Below are 17,238 nucleotides of genomic sequence, written 5' to 3'. Positions count from 1 at the left end.
ACCGCACCCTGAGAGCCCCCGGGATTTTGGGTCCCCTCGAGGCTTTTTGGGACCGTGACCAGCCCCACTCCACAGCCAGGGGCAGGCGGGTGAAGTTTTGGGTGACCTTAGGGGTTGCAAAGCTCCGAGAATTCCATTTCCCTCCCCAAAAAAATCCCCGGAGCCTTTGGGTTGAGCTCCAGGAGGTGACCCCGGAGCGCTGAGAGGTTTTTTTGTCACCTCACGGAGCCGGGAAAGCGCCGCAGCTTTTTTGGGGGGGACAGGAAAAGCCACGCACGAGCGATTCCGTGAGGAATTCCGCCAGCCCCTTTTCCAGAGGGCTGGGATGGGAGCAGGAATTTTCCCTTCCCGGGGCAGATGGAGCCCAGCCGGGCGGGATCGGCGATTCCCGGGATGATTCCCAGACCGGCACCGGGCCGGGACCGGGGCAGGGCCGGGGCTCGGTGGAGGAGGAGGAGGAGGAGGGAGAGGAGGAGGAGGGAAAGGAGGAGGAGGGAAAGGAGGAGGAGGAGGGGGAGGAGGAGGAGGGATTTATCCAAGGGCCTGAGGAAAACATCTGGATTTGCCACTTGCTGCTGGAAATTAATTGCGGGATCCCGCGGCTGCTCCCCCGCTGTGCCAGCCCGGCCACGCCGCTGCTCCCGGGAATGTCCCCAGGGCTGCTGCCCCTTGTCCCCCGCAGTCCGAGGAAGCCCGGTCACCCCATCCCGGCCCGCTGGGGCAGCGGGAACATCGGTGATCCCATAAAAACCCCTTAAAAGCGGGATCATCCCTGCCCCCCGGGTGGGCATCCCGAGGGTGGGAATCCCAAATCCCGGGTGGGCATCCCGAGGGTGGGAATCCCAAATCCCGGGTGGGCATCCCGAGGGTGGGAATCCCAAATCCCGGGTGGGCATCCCAAGCCCCGGGCAGCTCCCGGCCGTTCCCACCTGGCCCCAGCGTGGTTTTTTTGGCTGGGAAAGCTTCTCCATGTGGCTCGCAGATGTTCTGCCCGTGACGGAGAACAAACGGCAGCTTTTTGGCTCGGGTTTAATCCCATGGAAAAGCTGCGAGAGAGGGAATTCTGTCAAGCCTTTCCCGGGATGAGCCAGGCGGGAGCAGCCGGCCCCGAGCGCCTCGGAGAATCCAGAATTGGCTTTTCCAGAGGAAATCCAGCAGAACGGCGCTTTCCCACCGTGACCCCGCGGGGATTTTGGGGCTCCGGTGGCTGCAGCGGTGGGAACGGCCGGATTTTGGGAGCCCCAAAAACACCTGCAGAGCCCGGAGTGGGGAGGAAACACCTGGAGCTGGACCCACAGGAGGCCAAATCCGCTGTGCTCCGGCCACCGCCGCCACAGGAGCCACCCCGGGGTAGGGACAGCGGGTCCGGGCCGTTCCCAGTGCCAGCGGTGACCCCATCCCGGTCCGGTGACCCCATCCCGGTCCGGTGACCCCATCCCGGTCCGGTGACCCCACAGAGCCGCTCCCGGGGCTGACGCGGGGATTGAGGAATTTCCAGCCTGGCATTTCCAGCGCTGTGGGATCGGGGAGGGCCCGAGGCCGGGCAGAGTCACCCTGCGAGCTCCAGCACAAAGGAGGGTGGCACGCGGGGACCTTTGTAGGGACCACGGGACGCCCATTTGGGATTATTTCACTGCGGAGGGCAAAATTACAAAGATTTAATTCAGCCCCCGCCGCTCCTCCCCCTCTGGGGGCCTCTCTGTGTCACCCGCACGGCTGGGATAGCCCTGGGGTGTCGCCAGGCTGGGGGACGCTGTCCCTTGTCCCCTGCAAGGCTGGAAACCGCAGCCCACCCCACAGGGCTGCGAGGACATCGGTGACCCCACGGCCGGGACGGGGACAGACGGACAGGGACAGGACGGGGACAGGACGGGGACAGAAGGACAGACGCAGGAGAGGAGGGGACAGAGAGGGGGCTGGAAGGACGGACAGACAGCACAGGAGATAAAAAGCCGTGGATGGGAGCCGAGAACCGAGGGGTTGAAGAGCCCCGTGCCCAGCTTCGTGGGCGGCCGGGGGGGCCCGGGGGGAGCCCGGGGGGGGCCCGGGCTTTGTGTGGCGGCGGCGGAGGGTGCGGGCTCGGCCGCTCCGTGATGCTCCGGGGGCGGGGAGGAGGAGGAGGAGGAGGAGGAGGAGGAGGGGGAGGGACTTGCAGCCCTTTTCTGGCCGCCGCCGCGGCGGGGAGCGGCAGAGCGAGGGCAGCCCGGCCGCGCTCCGGCTCCCGGGGGTGTCACCGGCCGCGCTCCCCCCGCTGTGCCATGGCCGGGCTCCTGCCGCTGCTGCTGCTCCTGCTGCCGGCGGTGAGTGCGGGGGGCAGCGCCCGGGACAGTCCCCAGAGCCCGGCGGGGAGGGGGTGCGGAGCCCCGGGGGCACCGGGGGATGGAGGGTCCCCATCGCGAGGGGGTGTCTGGAGGCTCCGTGCGGGGCTGGAGGGTCCCGGAGGTGCCGGGGAGCCCCCGGGGTGTGGGGGGGGCGGGGGGCAGAGCGCTTTGGGGTGCGGGGAGCTGGGTGGGGACGGGGGTCCCGCAGCCCCTCCGGTGCCGCTGTAAAGGGTGACGGAGCCTCGGTCCGAGGGGAGCGGGCAGAACCACCCAGTGCCTTCATCACCTGCCCCCCACACGCCCCCCCAAACCTCCCCCAGACTCTCCCGGCTCCGAACTCTCTCAGAGCGAAGGCTGAGAGCCTTTTCCTCCCGGCAGAGCCCCCCGTGCGCCCCAGACAAAAAACTTCAGGGTACGGGGAGGGGGGGCAGCAGAGAGAGGAGTGCCCTGGGGGGGTCCAAGCCCGCAGCTGGGGCTGGAACGGGACATTTTTGGGGGTCAGGATTTAACGGGGGTGTCGGGGGGCGCTCGGGCAGCCGGACACCCCTCGGGCAGGGTTCTGAAGGTGGAGTTGAGCGGCTCCGAGCGGGGGCTGAGGAGCGGAGCGGGGCTGGCACCGCCGTGCCGGGGGGGTCGGGATGGCCCCTCCTGTCCCTGTGACAACGGGCGGGGGGGCAGGAGGGCCCGGAGCTGCCCCAGACAGATGGATCCCAACCATTCCCCCCCAGGGCATCGCCCTCTCGCCCCCCCGCCCCGCCCGCTGCGGCGGGGCCGGGCTGTGATGTCCCCAAATCGCCGCTTCCCTGGGCCGGGGTCACCTCGGGGGGCTGGTTCTGCCCTCCGGGGCTGGGAGTGTCCCCAGGGACCCCAGCTGTGCCCCCCCCAGCAGTGCCCGCACCCCGGGACCCCCATCCCGGTCCCCGCTCTCTCGCCGCTCGGTACCTGCGCTGCCCGGCCCGGGAGCGGCGGCGCTCGGACGCGGCTTCCCGAGCTGCCCAAACTTCGGGAATCGCTGGGAGCCGGGATTTGTCCTCTCCCAGAGGCGGCGCTCGGCCAGGAGAGGCAGAGCGCGCCCGTCGGGCAGCTCGGATCTCGCTGCCGGGCTCGTCTCCAGCGGATCTCGCCGGGCGCTTCGCGGTGCCAGCGCTCCCAAACCTCGCTCGGAGCGGCTCCGTCCCCCGAGCAGCGCCTGCTCAGGGTCCCACCCCTGGGACACGGCTCCCACCCCCGGTACTGCTCCCACCCTCCGGGACACGGCTCCCACACCCGGACACGGCTCCGTACCCCCGGGACACGGCTCCCACCCCCGGTACTGCTCCCACCCTCCGGGACACGGCTCCAAAAGCAATTAAGAGCTTCCAGAGGTGTCGCCGGCGCGCTCCGGCCCGGCCAGCTGTCAGAATGCTTTACGGGTTAATCCCCGCGGCTCTGCCACCGCTCGGAACGCGCAGTTCCCGCGGCCTAACGCGGACCAGGTGCCCCTCGCCAGCCCCGAGGGGGGCTCAGAGCCCCCGGACCCCCACGGGAAACCCTCGGAGCGAGGAGGGGCCGCGGCACCTGGAGCCGGAATCGCCTTTTCCGCAGCGCTGGAGGGGCGGGGGGCGGCGGTGGCCCCGCGGGGAGGGGACAGGTGGCCCGAGAGTGGCGAGGCCAGGCCCGGCCCACGCGGAGCCACCGGCAGCTGCCTGAGGCGTGGGAGAGCGGACTGGGAGAGCGGCCTGGGAGAACGGCCTGGGAGAACGGACTGGGAGAACGGGATGCTCCGGGAGAGATGGAAGATCTGGGACTGTGGGATGTTCTGGGATTGTGGGATGTTCTGGGACTGTGGGGTGATCTGGGAGAGCTGGAAGCTCTGGGATTGTGGATGCTCTGGGATTGTGGATGCTCTGGGATCATGGAATGCTCAGGGATTGCTGGAAGCCCTGGGATTGTTGGAAGCTCTGGGATTGTGGATGCTCTGGGATTGGGGATGCTCTGGGATCATGGGATACTCTGGGATTCGGGGTGCTCTGGGGTTGTGGATACTTTGGGTGCTCCGTGACCACCCCCTGACCAGCCCGGCCATCCCCCAGCCCCATTCCCAGCCGCTGGAATCTCATCCCGGGGAGCTGTGAGCGGCCGATCCCGAACGGAGCAATGGGATGAGCTCCGGACAGCCGGGCTCCAAAACCCCAAATGTGCCCCCACGAGGGGCGTGGGGCCTCAGCCCAGCCCCTTCCCGGGTGACATCTGGGAGGATTCCCAATGTTCCAATCCCTCCTGCCTGCCGGGAGCGGGAAAAAGAGCCTGGGAAAAGGGTCTGGGAAAAGGGTTTGGAAAAAGAGCCTGGGAAAAGGGTCGGGAAAAGGGGTCTGGGAAAAAGGGTTGGGAAAAGGGTTGGGAAAATGGGTCTGGGAAAGGATCTGGGAAAAGGGTCGGGAACAGGGCTCTGGAAAAGGGTCTGGGAAAAGGGTTGGGAAAAGGGGTCTGGATAAAGGGTCTGGGAAAAAGCTCTGGGAAAAGGATCTGGAAAAAGGGTCTGGGAAAAAGCTCTGGGAAAAGGATCTGGAAAAAGGGTCTGGGAAAAAGCTCTGGGAAAAGGATCTGGGAAAGGGCTCTGGAAGAAGGGTCTGGAAAAAGGCCCTGGAAAAAGAAGGCTCTGGGAAAAGGCTCTGGAATCAGGCTCTGGAAGCAGGGGCTGCCAGGCCGGGCTGGCGGAGCCGGGGAGGGGGAGCGGCCGCCTCCCAGCTCAGGGTAATTGGAGCACTTTGTCATTCAGCCGCCTGCAACTGGCGCTCCATTGTCTCGGCCCCGCCGGATGCGGCGCGCACGGGGCTCCGCGGCCGCTCCGAGCGCGGGGACGCGGCCAAGGCGCTGACGAGGCCGCCAGATGCTCCCCGGAGCCAGCCGGGGGTGGGGGGCGAGGGGAGGGGGCTGCGAGCAGGAGGAGGCTCGGGAGGGCTCGGGTCTCCCGGCCAGGAGGGGTTTTGGGGAGCGGCTCCCCCCTGGCCGGGCTGCAGAGGGTCCGTGGGGTGTTGGTGGCTCCCAGGGGCGGTGACAGGTTGTGGCAGCAGGGACACAGGGAGGTCACCGGGGCTCCTGGCGCTCCCTTAGCTCCTCGTTCCCATCTCGTTCCTGCTGCCCAGAGGGTTTTGGGGGGCACAGGTGCCACCCAGGCTCTCCAGAGCCTGCACCGAGGCAGGAATTCCTCCTCTCCTCTCCTCTCCTCTCCTCTCCTCTCCTCTCCTCTCCTCTCCTCTCCTCTCCTCTCCTCTCCTCTCCTCTCCTCTCCTCTCCTCTCCTCTCCTCTCCTCTCCTCTCCTCTCCTCTCCTCTCCTCTCCTCTCCTCTCCTCTCCTCTCCTCTCCTCTCCTCTCCTCTCCTCTCCTCTCCTCTCCTCTCCTCTCCTCTCCTCTCCTCTCCTCTCCTCTCCTCTCCTCTCCTCTCCTCTCCTCTCCTCTCCTCTCCTCTCCTCTCCTCTCCTCTCCTCTCCTCTCCTCTCCTCTCCTCTCCTCTCCTCTCCTCTCCTCTCCTCTCCTCTCCTCTCCTCTCCTCTCCTCTCCTCTCCTCTCCTCTCCTCTCCTCTCCTCTCCTCTCCTCTCCTCTCCTCTCCTCTCCTCTCCTCTCCTCTCCTGTCCCGAGCCTTCCGGGATGGCGCCGTGCCCTTAGAGGAGGCGGCTGAGGCGGGGACAAGGACAAACAGCGGCCACAGCCCCCCCAAAACACCCGCGGGGGCTCTCCCGACCCCCTCCAGCCGCAGAACTCAGCAGGGCCTTTCCTGAGGAGTGAATTCTGCCTGGAAATGAGTGAATTCTGCTTCCCCCCCTGCCCCAAATCCGCGTTCAGCAGGAGCGGGCGGTCCCCGGAGCCTTCCCCGGGTGTCACAGGGACCGCCCGGCTCTGCTCGCCCGCAGGGACCCGCCGGGGGCTCCAAGGACGAGTGTTTCTCCAAGCTCTTCACGGCCAGCGGGGATTGCTGCCGGGCCTGCAACGTGGGCGAGGGCGTGGCGCAGCCCTGCGGGGTCAACCAGACGGTGTGCGAGCCCTGCCTGGACAGTGAGTACCCCCCGACCCCCGGGGCTGCCACCGGGCCGGGGACACCGCGACAAGCCCCGGGGTCACCCCTCGGACCCTGCTGGAAGCGCCGCAGCGTTCCCGGGTCACCCCCGTGCTGAGTCGGGAGGGGTTTGGGCCGGATTCCGGGGAGAGGATGGATGAAAACGGGAGATTGTTCCTCCAAAACGGGAGATTCTTCCCCCCAAAATGGAGATTGTTCCCCAAAATGGGAGATTGTTCCCCAAAATGGGAGATTGTTCCCCCAAAACGCAGAATTCTTCCCCCAAAACGGGACTTTGGGGCCTGGGGAAGGGCACAGCCCCAAAGCTGGGTGTGGACAGCTCTCAGGCACAGGGAGGGATTTGGGATGATCCTTGGGATCGGGATATTCCCGGATTCCCTGAACCAAAGATCCGCCCTGTCAATGCCGCCTCTCCCTGGGCTGGGATCTGATCCCGGGCTCATTCCCAGCCCCATTCCCGCTCTCTCTCCACCTGCTGGCCCCACATTTATCCCCAAAATCCCCCAGCCTGAGCTCAGATCCATCCCCAGGGACAGCTCCCGTTTATTTTTCCCTTCCAAACCTTGCAAAAGCCGTGAAACAGCAGCGAAACCGCTCGGGGAGGGGAGGCAAAGCCCGGCCGGCAGGCTCGGCGCTCTCCGGGCCGGCTCCAGGCGCGATTCCCGTGTCCAACGCTCCATAAAAGTCGGTGGGAGACGCGAGCGAGCCCCGCGGGAGCCGGGATCGCTGCCAGAGCCCGCCGGGATCCGCCGGGAGCTCGGGAGGCTCCGGGGAGGCGATGGGAGAGGGGGAAGGGCTGCAGAGAGAGCAGAGGAGGCCGGAGGAGCCGAGCAGGGGCAGAGCAGAGCCAGGGCAGGGATAAAAACACCCCCGAGCCCTCCGAAATCGATGGACGGGAAACTGAGGCAGCCCGGGGCTGCAGCCCTGGCTGAGGGGATGGATCCCAGAGAGGGATGGATCCCCCCTGCACCGAATCCCATAAAATCTGGATCCCACCGAGGGAAAACCTCCTCCCCACCCTCAGCTCCTCCCAGAGAGGGAATTGGGGGTGTGGAGGGAAGGAGACCTGCAAGCAGCCATCCCTTGCTGGGATGGGGAGAGGACCCTGTGGCCCTGGATCCCTCCAGATCCCTCCAGATCCCTCCAGATCCCTCCGGATCCTTCCAGATCCCGCTGCCGCGGGCTGGGCAGGCAGAGGCAGCGCCAATCCTGGCTCAGGCTCCAGACTGAGCCCCAGGAATGCGGGCCCGGCCCAGGGCTGAGGTTCCCACCTGCACCCCGGGCTGCCTCCTGCGGGCACTCCCTTGGACGCGCTCCCGATCCGCCGGGGGAATTGGTTTGGAAAAAAATCCCGCTGCAAAAATCCCGCTGCCAAAAAATCCCGCTGCAAAATTCCCGCGGCAAAAAATCCCGCTGGAAAAAAATCCCGCTGGAAAAAAATCCCACTGCCAAAAAATCCCACTGCCAAAAAATCCCACTGCAAAAATCCCGCTGCCAAAAAATCCCACTGCAAAAATCCCGCTGCAAAATTCCCGCGGCAAAAAAATCCCGCTGCAAAAAAACCCGCTGGAAAAAATCCCACTGCCGAAAAACTCCACTAAAAAAATCCCACTGCCAAAAAATCCCACTGCAAAAATCCCTCTGCAAATTCCTGCTCCAAACCCAAGCCCGGCACCTGCCAGAGCCCGGGGGGGGGTTCCAGAGACCACCCCAAGAGGGGGGAGCCGCTCTGATTTCCCCTTTTTCCCCCTCTGCAGCCCCCCCGAGCCCCGAGTGCTGCCTCATGATTTATTCATCCCCCGCAGCCCCGGCCGCTGCCGGGGGAGGGCGGATGGGGCAGGGGGGCCCGTTTGGAGCGGGGCTGTAATTGCTCAGCTCAGATCCCTTCGGCTGCCGCTGCAAATGTGCCCACTCAGCCGAAAGCCTTTCCTGGCCACTTCCCCGCTCTAATGGGGCCCATCAATAATTCAGGATAATGCGAGGGATGAGCCCAGGTTAATGGGAGCCGCGTGTGCCGCCCCGGGGCTGCTCGCCCTGCCCGGCCCGGCCCGGCCCGGCCCGGGGGCTGCTGGCGGGGCCGGGGGAGCCCCGGGAGTGTCCGAGCAGGGACAGGAGGAGCTGTCCCTGCTCCAAGGGGTTTAAAGTCCCTCCTGAGCCAAAGCGTTCCGGGGTTTTGGTGATTCTGCGTCCTCCGGTGTCCTCTGCGGGTTCGGAGAAACCCCGGGAGAGGCGCGGGACACCCGGGCGAGGGGTGGGGAAAATCCGGGTTGGAATTTCCTCCCATCCCGGCCATTCCCGGGGGGTTGGGGCGCTTCATTCCCCTCCGGAGCAGCCCAAAATTCCCGTCCCGAGCAGGAATTGTCCTGTCCCCAGCCCGGTGTCCCCAGGGAAGCTGCTGAGAGCGGGAATGGCCGTTCCCAGCGCGGGTCAGGAGCGCAGGGATTCTCCATCCCCCGGCTGGAATTTCCGCGGGATGGGCTCCGGTGGGATCAGCTGGGAGCTGGCAGCAGCTGCGCCCTCCAGGACGGGCTCTGACCCCTCTTCCGGGGCTAAAAATATCCCCGAACTCCTCCGGGAGCGGGCAGAGCGAGGCCCGGGCATCGATTTCCCCGGCAGCGCGTCCTGCAGGAGGAAACCGGAGCGCTCGGAGCCGGGGCCAGGCCGAGTCAGCAAAGCTTCACCTCCCGCTGGCCCCGAGCCCGGCACCCCCGGGAAGGATGCGGAGGAGAAAATGTTGGGATGTGAGGAGCGGGAATGCCCAGAGGGAGCGCCGGGAGGTCGGAAATGGGGGTGAAGGAAGGAATTAACGAGCAGGGAGCGCTGGGGGCAGCGCAGCCAGGCTGGATCCCCGGGAATTGCCGGGAAGGTGGGAATGGGATGAGGAGGTGGGAATGGGGAAGGTGTTAATGGGAAGCTGGGCCTGGAAGGATGCTCAGAAGTGGGAATTGCTGGGAATGGGGAAGGTGTTAACGGGCTGAAGAGTCCGGGATACCGGAGCTGGGAATTGCTGGGAATGGGGAAGGTGTTAACGGGAAGAGGAACCTTGGGTGGGTGCTCGGAGCTGGGAATTGAGGCGGGAATGGGCAGCAGAGCCTGGAAGGTGCTGGCAGCTGGGAATTGTGCAGGTGTTAATGGGAATGAGAACCCAGAGCTGGGAATTCCTGCTGGAACGGGGAAAGCTGACTCTGGGGGGCCGCAGAGGCGGGGACCCCTCTCCCTCTGACCCCGGGCACACCCCAAGAGGGAAACGCCGGGAGCAGAAGCCGGGATCTGATCCCAACCAGCCTCTGAGCGCCCCGCGGCCCCGCAGGTGTCACCTTCTCGGACACGGTGAGCGCCACGGAGCCGTGCAAGCCGTGCACGCAGTGCGAGGGGCTGCAGAGCATGTCCGCGCCCTGCGTCGAGTCGGACGACGCCGTTTGCCGCTGCACCTACGGATACTTCCAGGACGAATCCAGCGGGAGCTGCCGCGAGTGCCGCGTGTGCGAGGTGGGCTTCGGCCTCATGTTCCCCTGCAAGGACTCGCAGGACACGGTGTGCGAGGAGTGTCCCGAGGGCACCTTCTCCAGCGAGGCCAACTTCGTGGATCCCTGCCTGCCGTGCACCACGTGCGAGGAGAACGAGCTGCTGGTGCGGGAGTGCACGGCCGCGGCCGATGCCGAGTGCCGGGGTGAGCGCCGCGTCCTCCTCGCGGCTCCGCCCGGCTTTGGGAGCGGCGCTGGGGTCCCTGGGCGAGGAGGGAAAGGAGATGGGGTTTCCTCCCCGTCCCCATCAGCATCCCAAAAATCCCAGCCCCGCGGGAAAGGGGGAGAAACGGCGGCAGAGCCAAAGGCAGAGCCGTGCCGAGCTGCCGGGGGAAGCGGGGCCGCTCCGGCCGGGGCTGCCGGGGGCTCCTCGCCAGGCCCAGCGGCGATTCCCGGGCGGGTTCGCGGCGTCACCGCGGAGAAAAGCGCTTTGTCCCCGCCGCCGCCGAGCCGGGCGCGGGGCAGCTCGGCCCAAGGGTCGAGTAAATGGAGCCACAAGTCAAGGACACAGGGCCGGCTTTGTCCGCCGGGAGCGGCTCCCAAAGAGCAGCGGGGGCCGGGGGCGGCGGGGCAGGATGCCACCAACCCCCCCGACAGCGACAGCGACGGCGACAGCGCTGCGGCCCCGGGGGCTGGCGGGGCGGAATTCCAGCCCGGCACAATTCCAGCCTGGTGCTGATCCCAGCCCAGCGCTGATCCCGGGGGGCTGGCGGGGGGTGGCAGAGCGAGGTCCCGGCTCCCACCGCAATTCCCGGCGCATCCTCACTCCGGGATGGGCTGCGGGATGTGGCCCGGCCCTGAGGGTGGCAGCGGGCAAAGGCCTGGAGAGGACACCGGGAATTCGGGATGGGATGGGATCCATGGGATGGGATCCATGGGATGGGATCCATGGGATGGGATGGGATCCGTGGGATGGGGCAGCCACGCGTTTCCCTGGTGCAAGACCAGACGGATCCGCTCCTGGGACACGCCCGGGCGTGGCAGGATCGGGGTCACTCCGGAACGGAGCCGGTGGGGCCGGGAAAGGGGCAAATCCGGGCCCTGGCGCTCCGTGCGGGGTGAGGGGCACCGCGGCTGCCTCAGCCCGGGCCTGGGGTGGGTTTGGGATGGAGAAGGGGCTGCTGGGGGGGATTTGGGATGGAGGAGGGGCTGCTGGGGGGGATTCCCTGGATTTGGGGGCTGCAGCAGGAGCTGTGCCCCGAGGGGACCGTGCTGGGACAAAGCCACGGCCACCCCCGGGGAGGGGACAGCTTTGGCCTGGCCTGGAGACGAGCGAGGCCGAGGGGACCGAGAGCTGCCGCCTCCACCACCCCCACAGCCAGGGAAGAGATCCCTGCAGGAATTCCCGTCCTGATCCTGGCTTTCCTTCCCCTCCACCCGGGCAGGTCTCCACCCTCGCTGGACAACGCAGAGCCCGTCCCTGGGGGGCTCCGAGAGCCCCGAGCCGGCCAGCAGGGAGCCGCTGGGCACCGAGGGGGCGGCCACCACCGCGGCCAGCACGGCCACCACTGTCATGGGCAGCTCACAGCCCGTGGTGACCCACGGCACCAGCGACAACCTCATCCCCGTCTACTGCTCCATCCTGGCCGCCGTGGTGGTGGGGCTGGTGGCCTACATCGCCTTCAAGAGGTACAAGGGACAGGGATGGGACAGGGACAGGGGGACAGCGGGTCCCCCACCCTGCTGCCACCTCCCTCTTCACCCCTCCTGCCTCTCTCCTCACGGTTTTGGAAATCCACCCAGCCTGGTGCCCTCACTGGTGGCACCTGTGGGACATCCAGAGTGGGGGTCCCACTGTCCCCCACTCCCCAAATCCCTGTCCCTGTCCCATCCCCTGTGCCTGTCCCTGCCTGTCCCTGTCCCTGTCCCTGTCCCTGTCCCTGTCCCAGCACCAGGACAGAAAGCAGGAATTGGGACAAACCCCTGCCAGCCTCAGGGATGTCCCTGTCCCTGTCACTGTCCCCGCAGGTGGAACAGCTGCAAGCAGAACAAGCAGGGAGCCAACAACCGCCCGGTGAACCAGACACCGTCACCCGAGGGGGAGAAGCTGCACAGCGACAGCGGCATCTCCGTGGACAGCCAGAGCCTGCACGACCAGCAGCCCCCCGGGCAGGGCACCCAGGGGCCAGGTGGGGACAGCCGGGGGGGACGGGGACACCTGGGATGGGCAGGGAGGATGGGCTGGGACACCTGGGATGGGCAGGGACACACGGGGACACTCAGGGACACCCTGAGGATGCTCAAGGACATCCAGGGATGGGCAGGGACATCCTGGGGACACTCAGGGACATCCTGAGGATGCTCAGGGACACCCAGAGATGGACAGAGACATCCAGGGATGGACAGGGACACCCAGGGATGGACAGAGACATCCAGGGATGGACAGGGACACCCAGGGATGGACAGAGACATCCAAGGATGGACAGGGACACCCGAGGGTGCGCAGGGAGGATGGACAGGGACACTCTGGGGATGGACAGGGACACCTGGGAAGCTTGGGGATACCCGAGGGATGCTCAGGGACCCCCGGGGACGCTCAGGGACCCCCGGGGGTGGCAGTGAGGATGCACAGGGACACTCTGGGACCCCAGGGGACACTCAGTGACCCCCGGGGGTGGCAGGGAGGACGGACACCCCACCCCGGGCTGGCTCTCAGGCCGTTCCCCCCCTGCAGCCCCCAAGGTGGACAGCAGCCTGTACTCGGCGCTGCCGGCCAGCAAGCAGGAGGAGGTGGAGAAGCTGCTGGGCAGCTCGGCCGAGGACACGTGGCGGCAGCTGGCGGGCGAGCTGGGCTACAAGGAGGACCTGATCGACTCCTTCACCCGCGAGGAGTCCCCGGCGCGGGCGCTGCTGGCTCACTGGGCCTGCCGCGAGTCGGCCACGCTGGACGCGCTGCTGGCCGCCCTGCGCCGGCTCCAGCGCGGGGACATCGCCGACAGCCTGGCCAGCGAGTCCACGGCCACCTCCCCCGTCTGAAGGGAGCCCCGGGCTGGGGGGGACCCTCGCCGGGCTCTGGGGGGCGGCGGGGTCACCCCGTGTCCCCCCCGGCTGAGCTCCCGGTGCCGGTGCCGTCCCCTCCCCGCGCCGATCCCACCCGGCAGCGCCTGAAGGAGTTTGGGGGGCTCAGCCCTGCCCTGACCCCAAATCCCGGCTGTGGCCGGAGCGCTGGGAGCCCCGGGATGGGCGGGCAGCCGGACAGATGGACACGGGAGTGACCGCCGTGCTCTCCTCTCCCCCTTCCAGCCCCTTCTCCCCGGGGCTCCTGCCCCGTTCCCCTCCCCAAATCCAGCTGCTGTCCCCCAAAAACGGGCGGGGCTGCAGAGCCGTGGAGCTGCTGGCCAGGGCCCTGGGGGCTGGGGGCTCTGGGGGCTCTGGGGGCTCTGGGGGCTCTGGGGGCTCTGGGGGCCCTGGGGGCTCTGGGGGCTCTGGGGGGGCTGGGGGGGCCCGGGGGGCGCTGGGGGCTCTGAGGGCTCTGGGGGCTCTGGGGGGGCGGGGGGCTCTGGGGGCTCTGGGGGCCCTGGGGGCTCTGGGGGCTCTGGGGGCTCTGGGGGCTCTGGGGGCTCTGGGGGCTCTGAGGGCTCTGGGGGCTCTGGGGGGGCTGCGGGAGCGGCCTTGGCTCCCCACGCTGCGGAATTTGGGGCTGCGGTCTCCCCGTGGGGACCCCCAACACTGAGGAGCAGATTTTGGGGTGCCCCGACCCCCCCGGGGGGGCTGCAGGGGACACCAAGGGGACACCAAGAGGTCACCGAGGGGGACACTGATGGTGGGAAGCGCTGAGCGAGTGCCTGGCCCGGAGGGGACAGCCCTGAGGGCTGCGCTCTGCCTGTCCCCAGTCCCCAATGTCCCCAATGTCCCCAATGTCCCCAGTGTCCCCAATGTCCCCAGTGTCCCCACTGTCCCCCAATGTCCCCAGTGTCCCCACTGTCACCACTGTCCCCAGTGTCCCCACTGTCACCACTGGCCCCAATGTCCCCACTGGCCCCACCCGGCTTGGAAGGGCTCTTCCTGCGCCAGCACTGTGAGGGGCGGCTGGGAAATGTCCCCATGGAAATGTCCCCATGGAAATGTCCCCTGGGAAATGTCCCCTGGGAAATGTCCCCATGGAAATGTCCCCTGGGAAAAGTCCCCTGGGGACATTCCCGTGTCCCCTCTCCAGGGAAATGACCCCAGCACCTCCCCGGGGAGGTGACATCGCTCCAGAGAGATAAAAGTGCATTTTTGGGGCGGTTCTGCCCTGGCTGGGTGAGCTGGAGAGCGGCTCCGGGCCGGGGAGTGTCCCCAGAGCTGTCACCAGGCTCCTGGTGATGTCCCCTGAGGTGTCACCGAGCTCCTGGTGATGTCCCCTGAGGTGTCACCGAGCTCCTGGTGATGTCCCCAGAGCTGTCACCAGCCTCCTGGTGATGTCCCCTGAGGTGTCACCGGGCTCCTGGTGATGTCCCCAAAGCTGTCACCAAGCTCCTGGTGATGTCCCCTGAGGTGTCACCGGGCTCCCAGCGATGTCCCCTGAGGTGTCACCGAGCTCCTGGTGATGTCCCCTGAGGTGTCACCGAGCTCCTGGTGATGTCCCCAGAGCTGTCACCAAGCTCCTGGTGATGTCCCCTGAGGTGTCACCGCGCTCCCAGCGATGTCCCCAAGGCCCTGCTCCCCTTGCCCGGAGCATGCCGAGGTTCCAGCGCTGCCAGGTGAGCCGGGCCAGCCCCTCTGGATTCATCCCGAAATCCCTTCCAGGGCGGGATTTCCCTCCTGGAGGAGACACTTGTAAATAGGAATTGTGGTGTTGGACCCATTGCTCGATGTTTCTACGTGTGACCCCCCCTGGGGACAGCCCTGTCCCCTCTCCACTTCCAGCTGGGAATTCCCATCCCAGTCCTTTGATCCCGCCTCATTTCTGGCACAGAAACGCTCCCCCCTCCCAAAAAATCAGCATTTGGATGTTCCCGGGAGAGCCCGGAGTCTCCCAGGGACTGGAGAGGCATCCATGGGATCCCGGCACCCAGATCCTTCAAAATCTTCCGGAACTTTCCCTCCCTGCTGTGCTCCGGGCGATGGAAGAGCTCGGGCTGGGATTTGGATGATTCCCGCCTGCGGAGATCCCTCGGGAAGAGCCTGGAGGGAAACTCTGGCTCCTGGAAGTGCTGAAAATCCCAAATCCCCGTCCCAAACTTCTCCCAGCACCCAAATCCAAGGAAATTTGTCCCAAATTTACAACCCCCAGCTCCTGCCAGGCCGAGCCACACTGGGATGGAGTTGGGATGGATTTGGGATGGATTTGGGATGGAGTTGGGATGGATTTGGGATGGATTTGGGATGGATTTGGGATGGACTTGGGATGGATTTGGGATGGATTTGGGATGGACTTGGGATGGATTTGGGATGGATTTGGGATGGACTTGGGATGGATTTGGGATGGATTTGGGATGGATTCCATCACTGGCCATCTTCAGGTTCCCATTGATCCAGGTTTTTTTTGGAAAAACGACTCCAGGGCAAGCTGAGGGTGCCTGGAATGAGGAATTTCCCAAATTTCCTGGATGAGCCAGCCCGGCTGAGCCTCTCCTGCTGGGAATTCTTTTTTTCCTCCCGCTGGGAATTCTTTTTTTCCTCCCGCTGGGAATTCTTTTCCTCAGGACAACGCTGCCTCGCTCTCAGGTTCTCATCGCCACAGGAAAGGGATTTCAGCACCCGGAATCCCAAAAATCAGATTTTTAGGGCCGAGGGAAGTGGGACAGACTCAAAGAGGAGCCCCAAATCCCCCCTGGATGCGGGAAAAAATGGAAATAAAATCCCAAAAACCGCCAAAAAAACCCCAAACCCAGGAGGGAAAGCCGAGAGCTCGTTGTACAAAGGCCGGGTGTTCCTCCACTCCCCTCTCTGTAATTCCAGGGCCGGATTCTTAGGAAGTAGAAGGATTTGGGGGGTTGGGGGCAGCATGAGGCCCTGGGGGGGTGGAATTTGTCCGTGTGTATCCTTGGGATGCCAATAAAGCATCGTCGTCGCTGTCCCGCCCGCTTCTTCCCGCTCTCCCAAAAGAAAACCGGGAATCCAGGATGGGAAAAAGCCCCCAGAGCCTTCCCGATGGGATCCCATCCCCATTCCCATCCCCACATTCCCATCCCCACATTCCCATCCCCACATTCCCACCCCCACATTCCCATCCCCACATTCCCATCCCCATCCCCACATTCCCATTCCCATCCCCACATTCCCATTCCCATCCCCACATTCCCATCCCCATCCCCACATTCCCATTCCCATCCCCACATTCCCATCCCCACATTCCCACCCCCACATTCCCATCCCCACATTCCCATCCCATCCCCACATTCCCATCCCCACATTCCCATCCCCATCCCCACATTCCCACCCCCACATTCCCATCCCCACATTCCCATCCCCACATTCCCATCCCCATCCCCACATTCCCATCCCCACATTCCCATCCCCATCCCCACATTCCCATCCCCACATTCCCATCCCCATCCCCACATTCCCATCCCCACATTCCCATTCCCACATTCCCATCCCCACATTCCCATCCCCACATTCCCATCCCCACATTCCCACCCCCACATTCCCACCCCCACATTCCCATCCCCACATTCCCATCCCCACATTCCCATCCCCACATTCCCACCCCCACATTCCCACCCCCACATTCCCATCCCCATCCCCACATTCCCATCCCCACATTCCCATTCCCACATCCCCATCCCCATCCCCACATTCCCATCCCCACATTCCCATTCCCACATTCCCATCCACATTCCCACATTCCCATCCCCATCCCCACATTCCCATTCCCATTCCCACATTCCCATTCCCATCCCCACATTCCCATCCCCATCCCCACATTCCCATCCCCACATCCCCATCCCCATTCCCACCCCCACATTCCCATCCCCACATTCCCATCCCCACATTCCCATTCCCATCCCCACATTCCCATTCCCATCCCCATTCCCATTCCCATCCCCACATTCCCATTCCCATCCCCACATTCCCATCCCCACATTCCCATCCCCATTCCCTCCCCTCTCCCGGCCCCGCAGACAATGCAGGAATTCCTGGATTGTCCATCCTGGATCCCCTCGGGAGCGGGGCTGGAAGGAGCAGGGAGAGGAGCTGGGAAGGGACCCTGGAGCCGGGGGAAAGGAGCATCCTCTGATCCCAAATCCCGCCCTGAATTCCCGGAGCGGGAACGGGCTTGGCTTCGTGTGTGGGATCAGGGAGAGCAGCTGGAATTCTGGGGAGAGGGAGGGGAGGGAAAAAAAGGGGAAATGAGGAATAAAGCCTGGAAAGGAGCCTGATGTTCACATGGGCTGGGGAAAATCCCTGGA

General features: G+C 65.5%; 1 protein-coding gene across 1 annotated transcript; it reads left to right on the top strand.

Annotated features, from left to right (window-relative positions):
- The first annotated feature begins 2,258 nt into the window (after positions 1–2,258).
- Positions 2,259–12,877, top strand: NGFR (nerve growth factor receptor). Its single transcript, XM_005532465.2, has 6 exons — positions 2,259–2,300; positions 6,214–6,355; positions 9,688–10,047; positions 11,287–11,530; positions 11,870–12,030; positions 12,576–12,877. The coding sequence occupies exons 1-6, from the start codon at positions 2,259–2,261 to the stop codon at positions 12,875–12,877; spliced, it is 1,251 nt and encodes a 416-aa protein (XP_005532522.2).
- The last annotated feature ends 4,361 nt before the right edge of the window (positions 12,878–17,238 follow it).

Source organism: Pseudopodoces humilis, chromosome 29 (genome assembly GCF_049639895.1).
Source record: "Pseudopodoces humilis isolate 2021_Gansu_Grassland_sample_001 chromosome 29, ASM4963989v1, whole genome shotgun sequence".
Classification (NCBI taxonomy): Eukaryota; Metazoa; Chordata; class Aves; order Passeriformes; family Paridae; genus Pseudopodoces; species Pseudopodoces humilis.
This window is presented reverse-complemented; position numbering and strand designations above follow the sequence as displayed.

Excerpts from the sequence above, each read along its gene's own strand:
- NGFR (XM_005532465.2), top strand. The coding sequence starts at position 2,259 with ATGGCCGGGCTCCTGCCGCTGCTGCTGCTCCTGCTGCCGGCG. Across the intron at positions 6,356-9,687 it reads GTGCGAGCCCTGCCTGGACA|GTGTCACCTTCTCGGACACG; the intron begins GTGAGTACCCCC and ends GCGGCCCCGCAG. Across the intron at positions 10,048-11,286 it reads GGCCGATGCCGAGTGCCGGG|GTCTCCACCCTCGCTGGACA; the intron begins GTGAGCGCCGCG and ends CCACCCGGGCAG.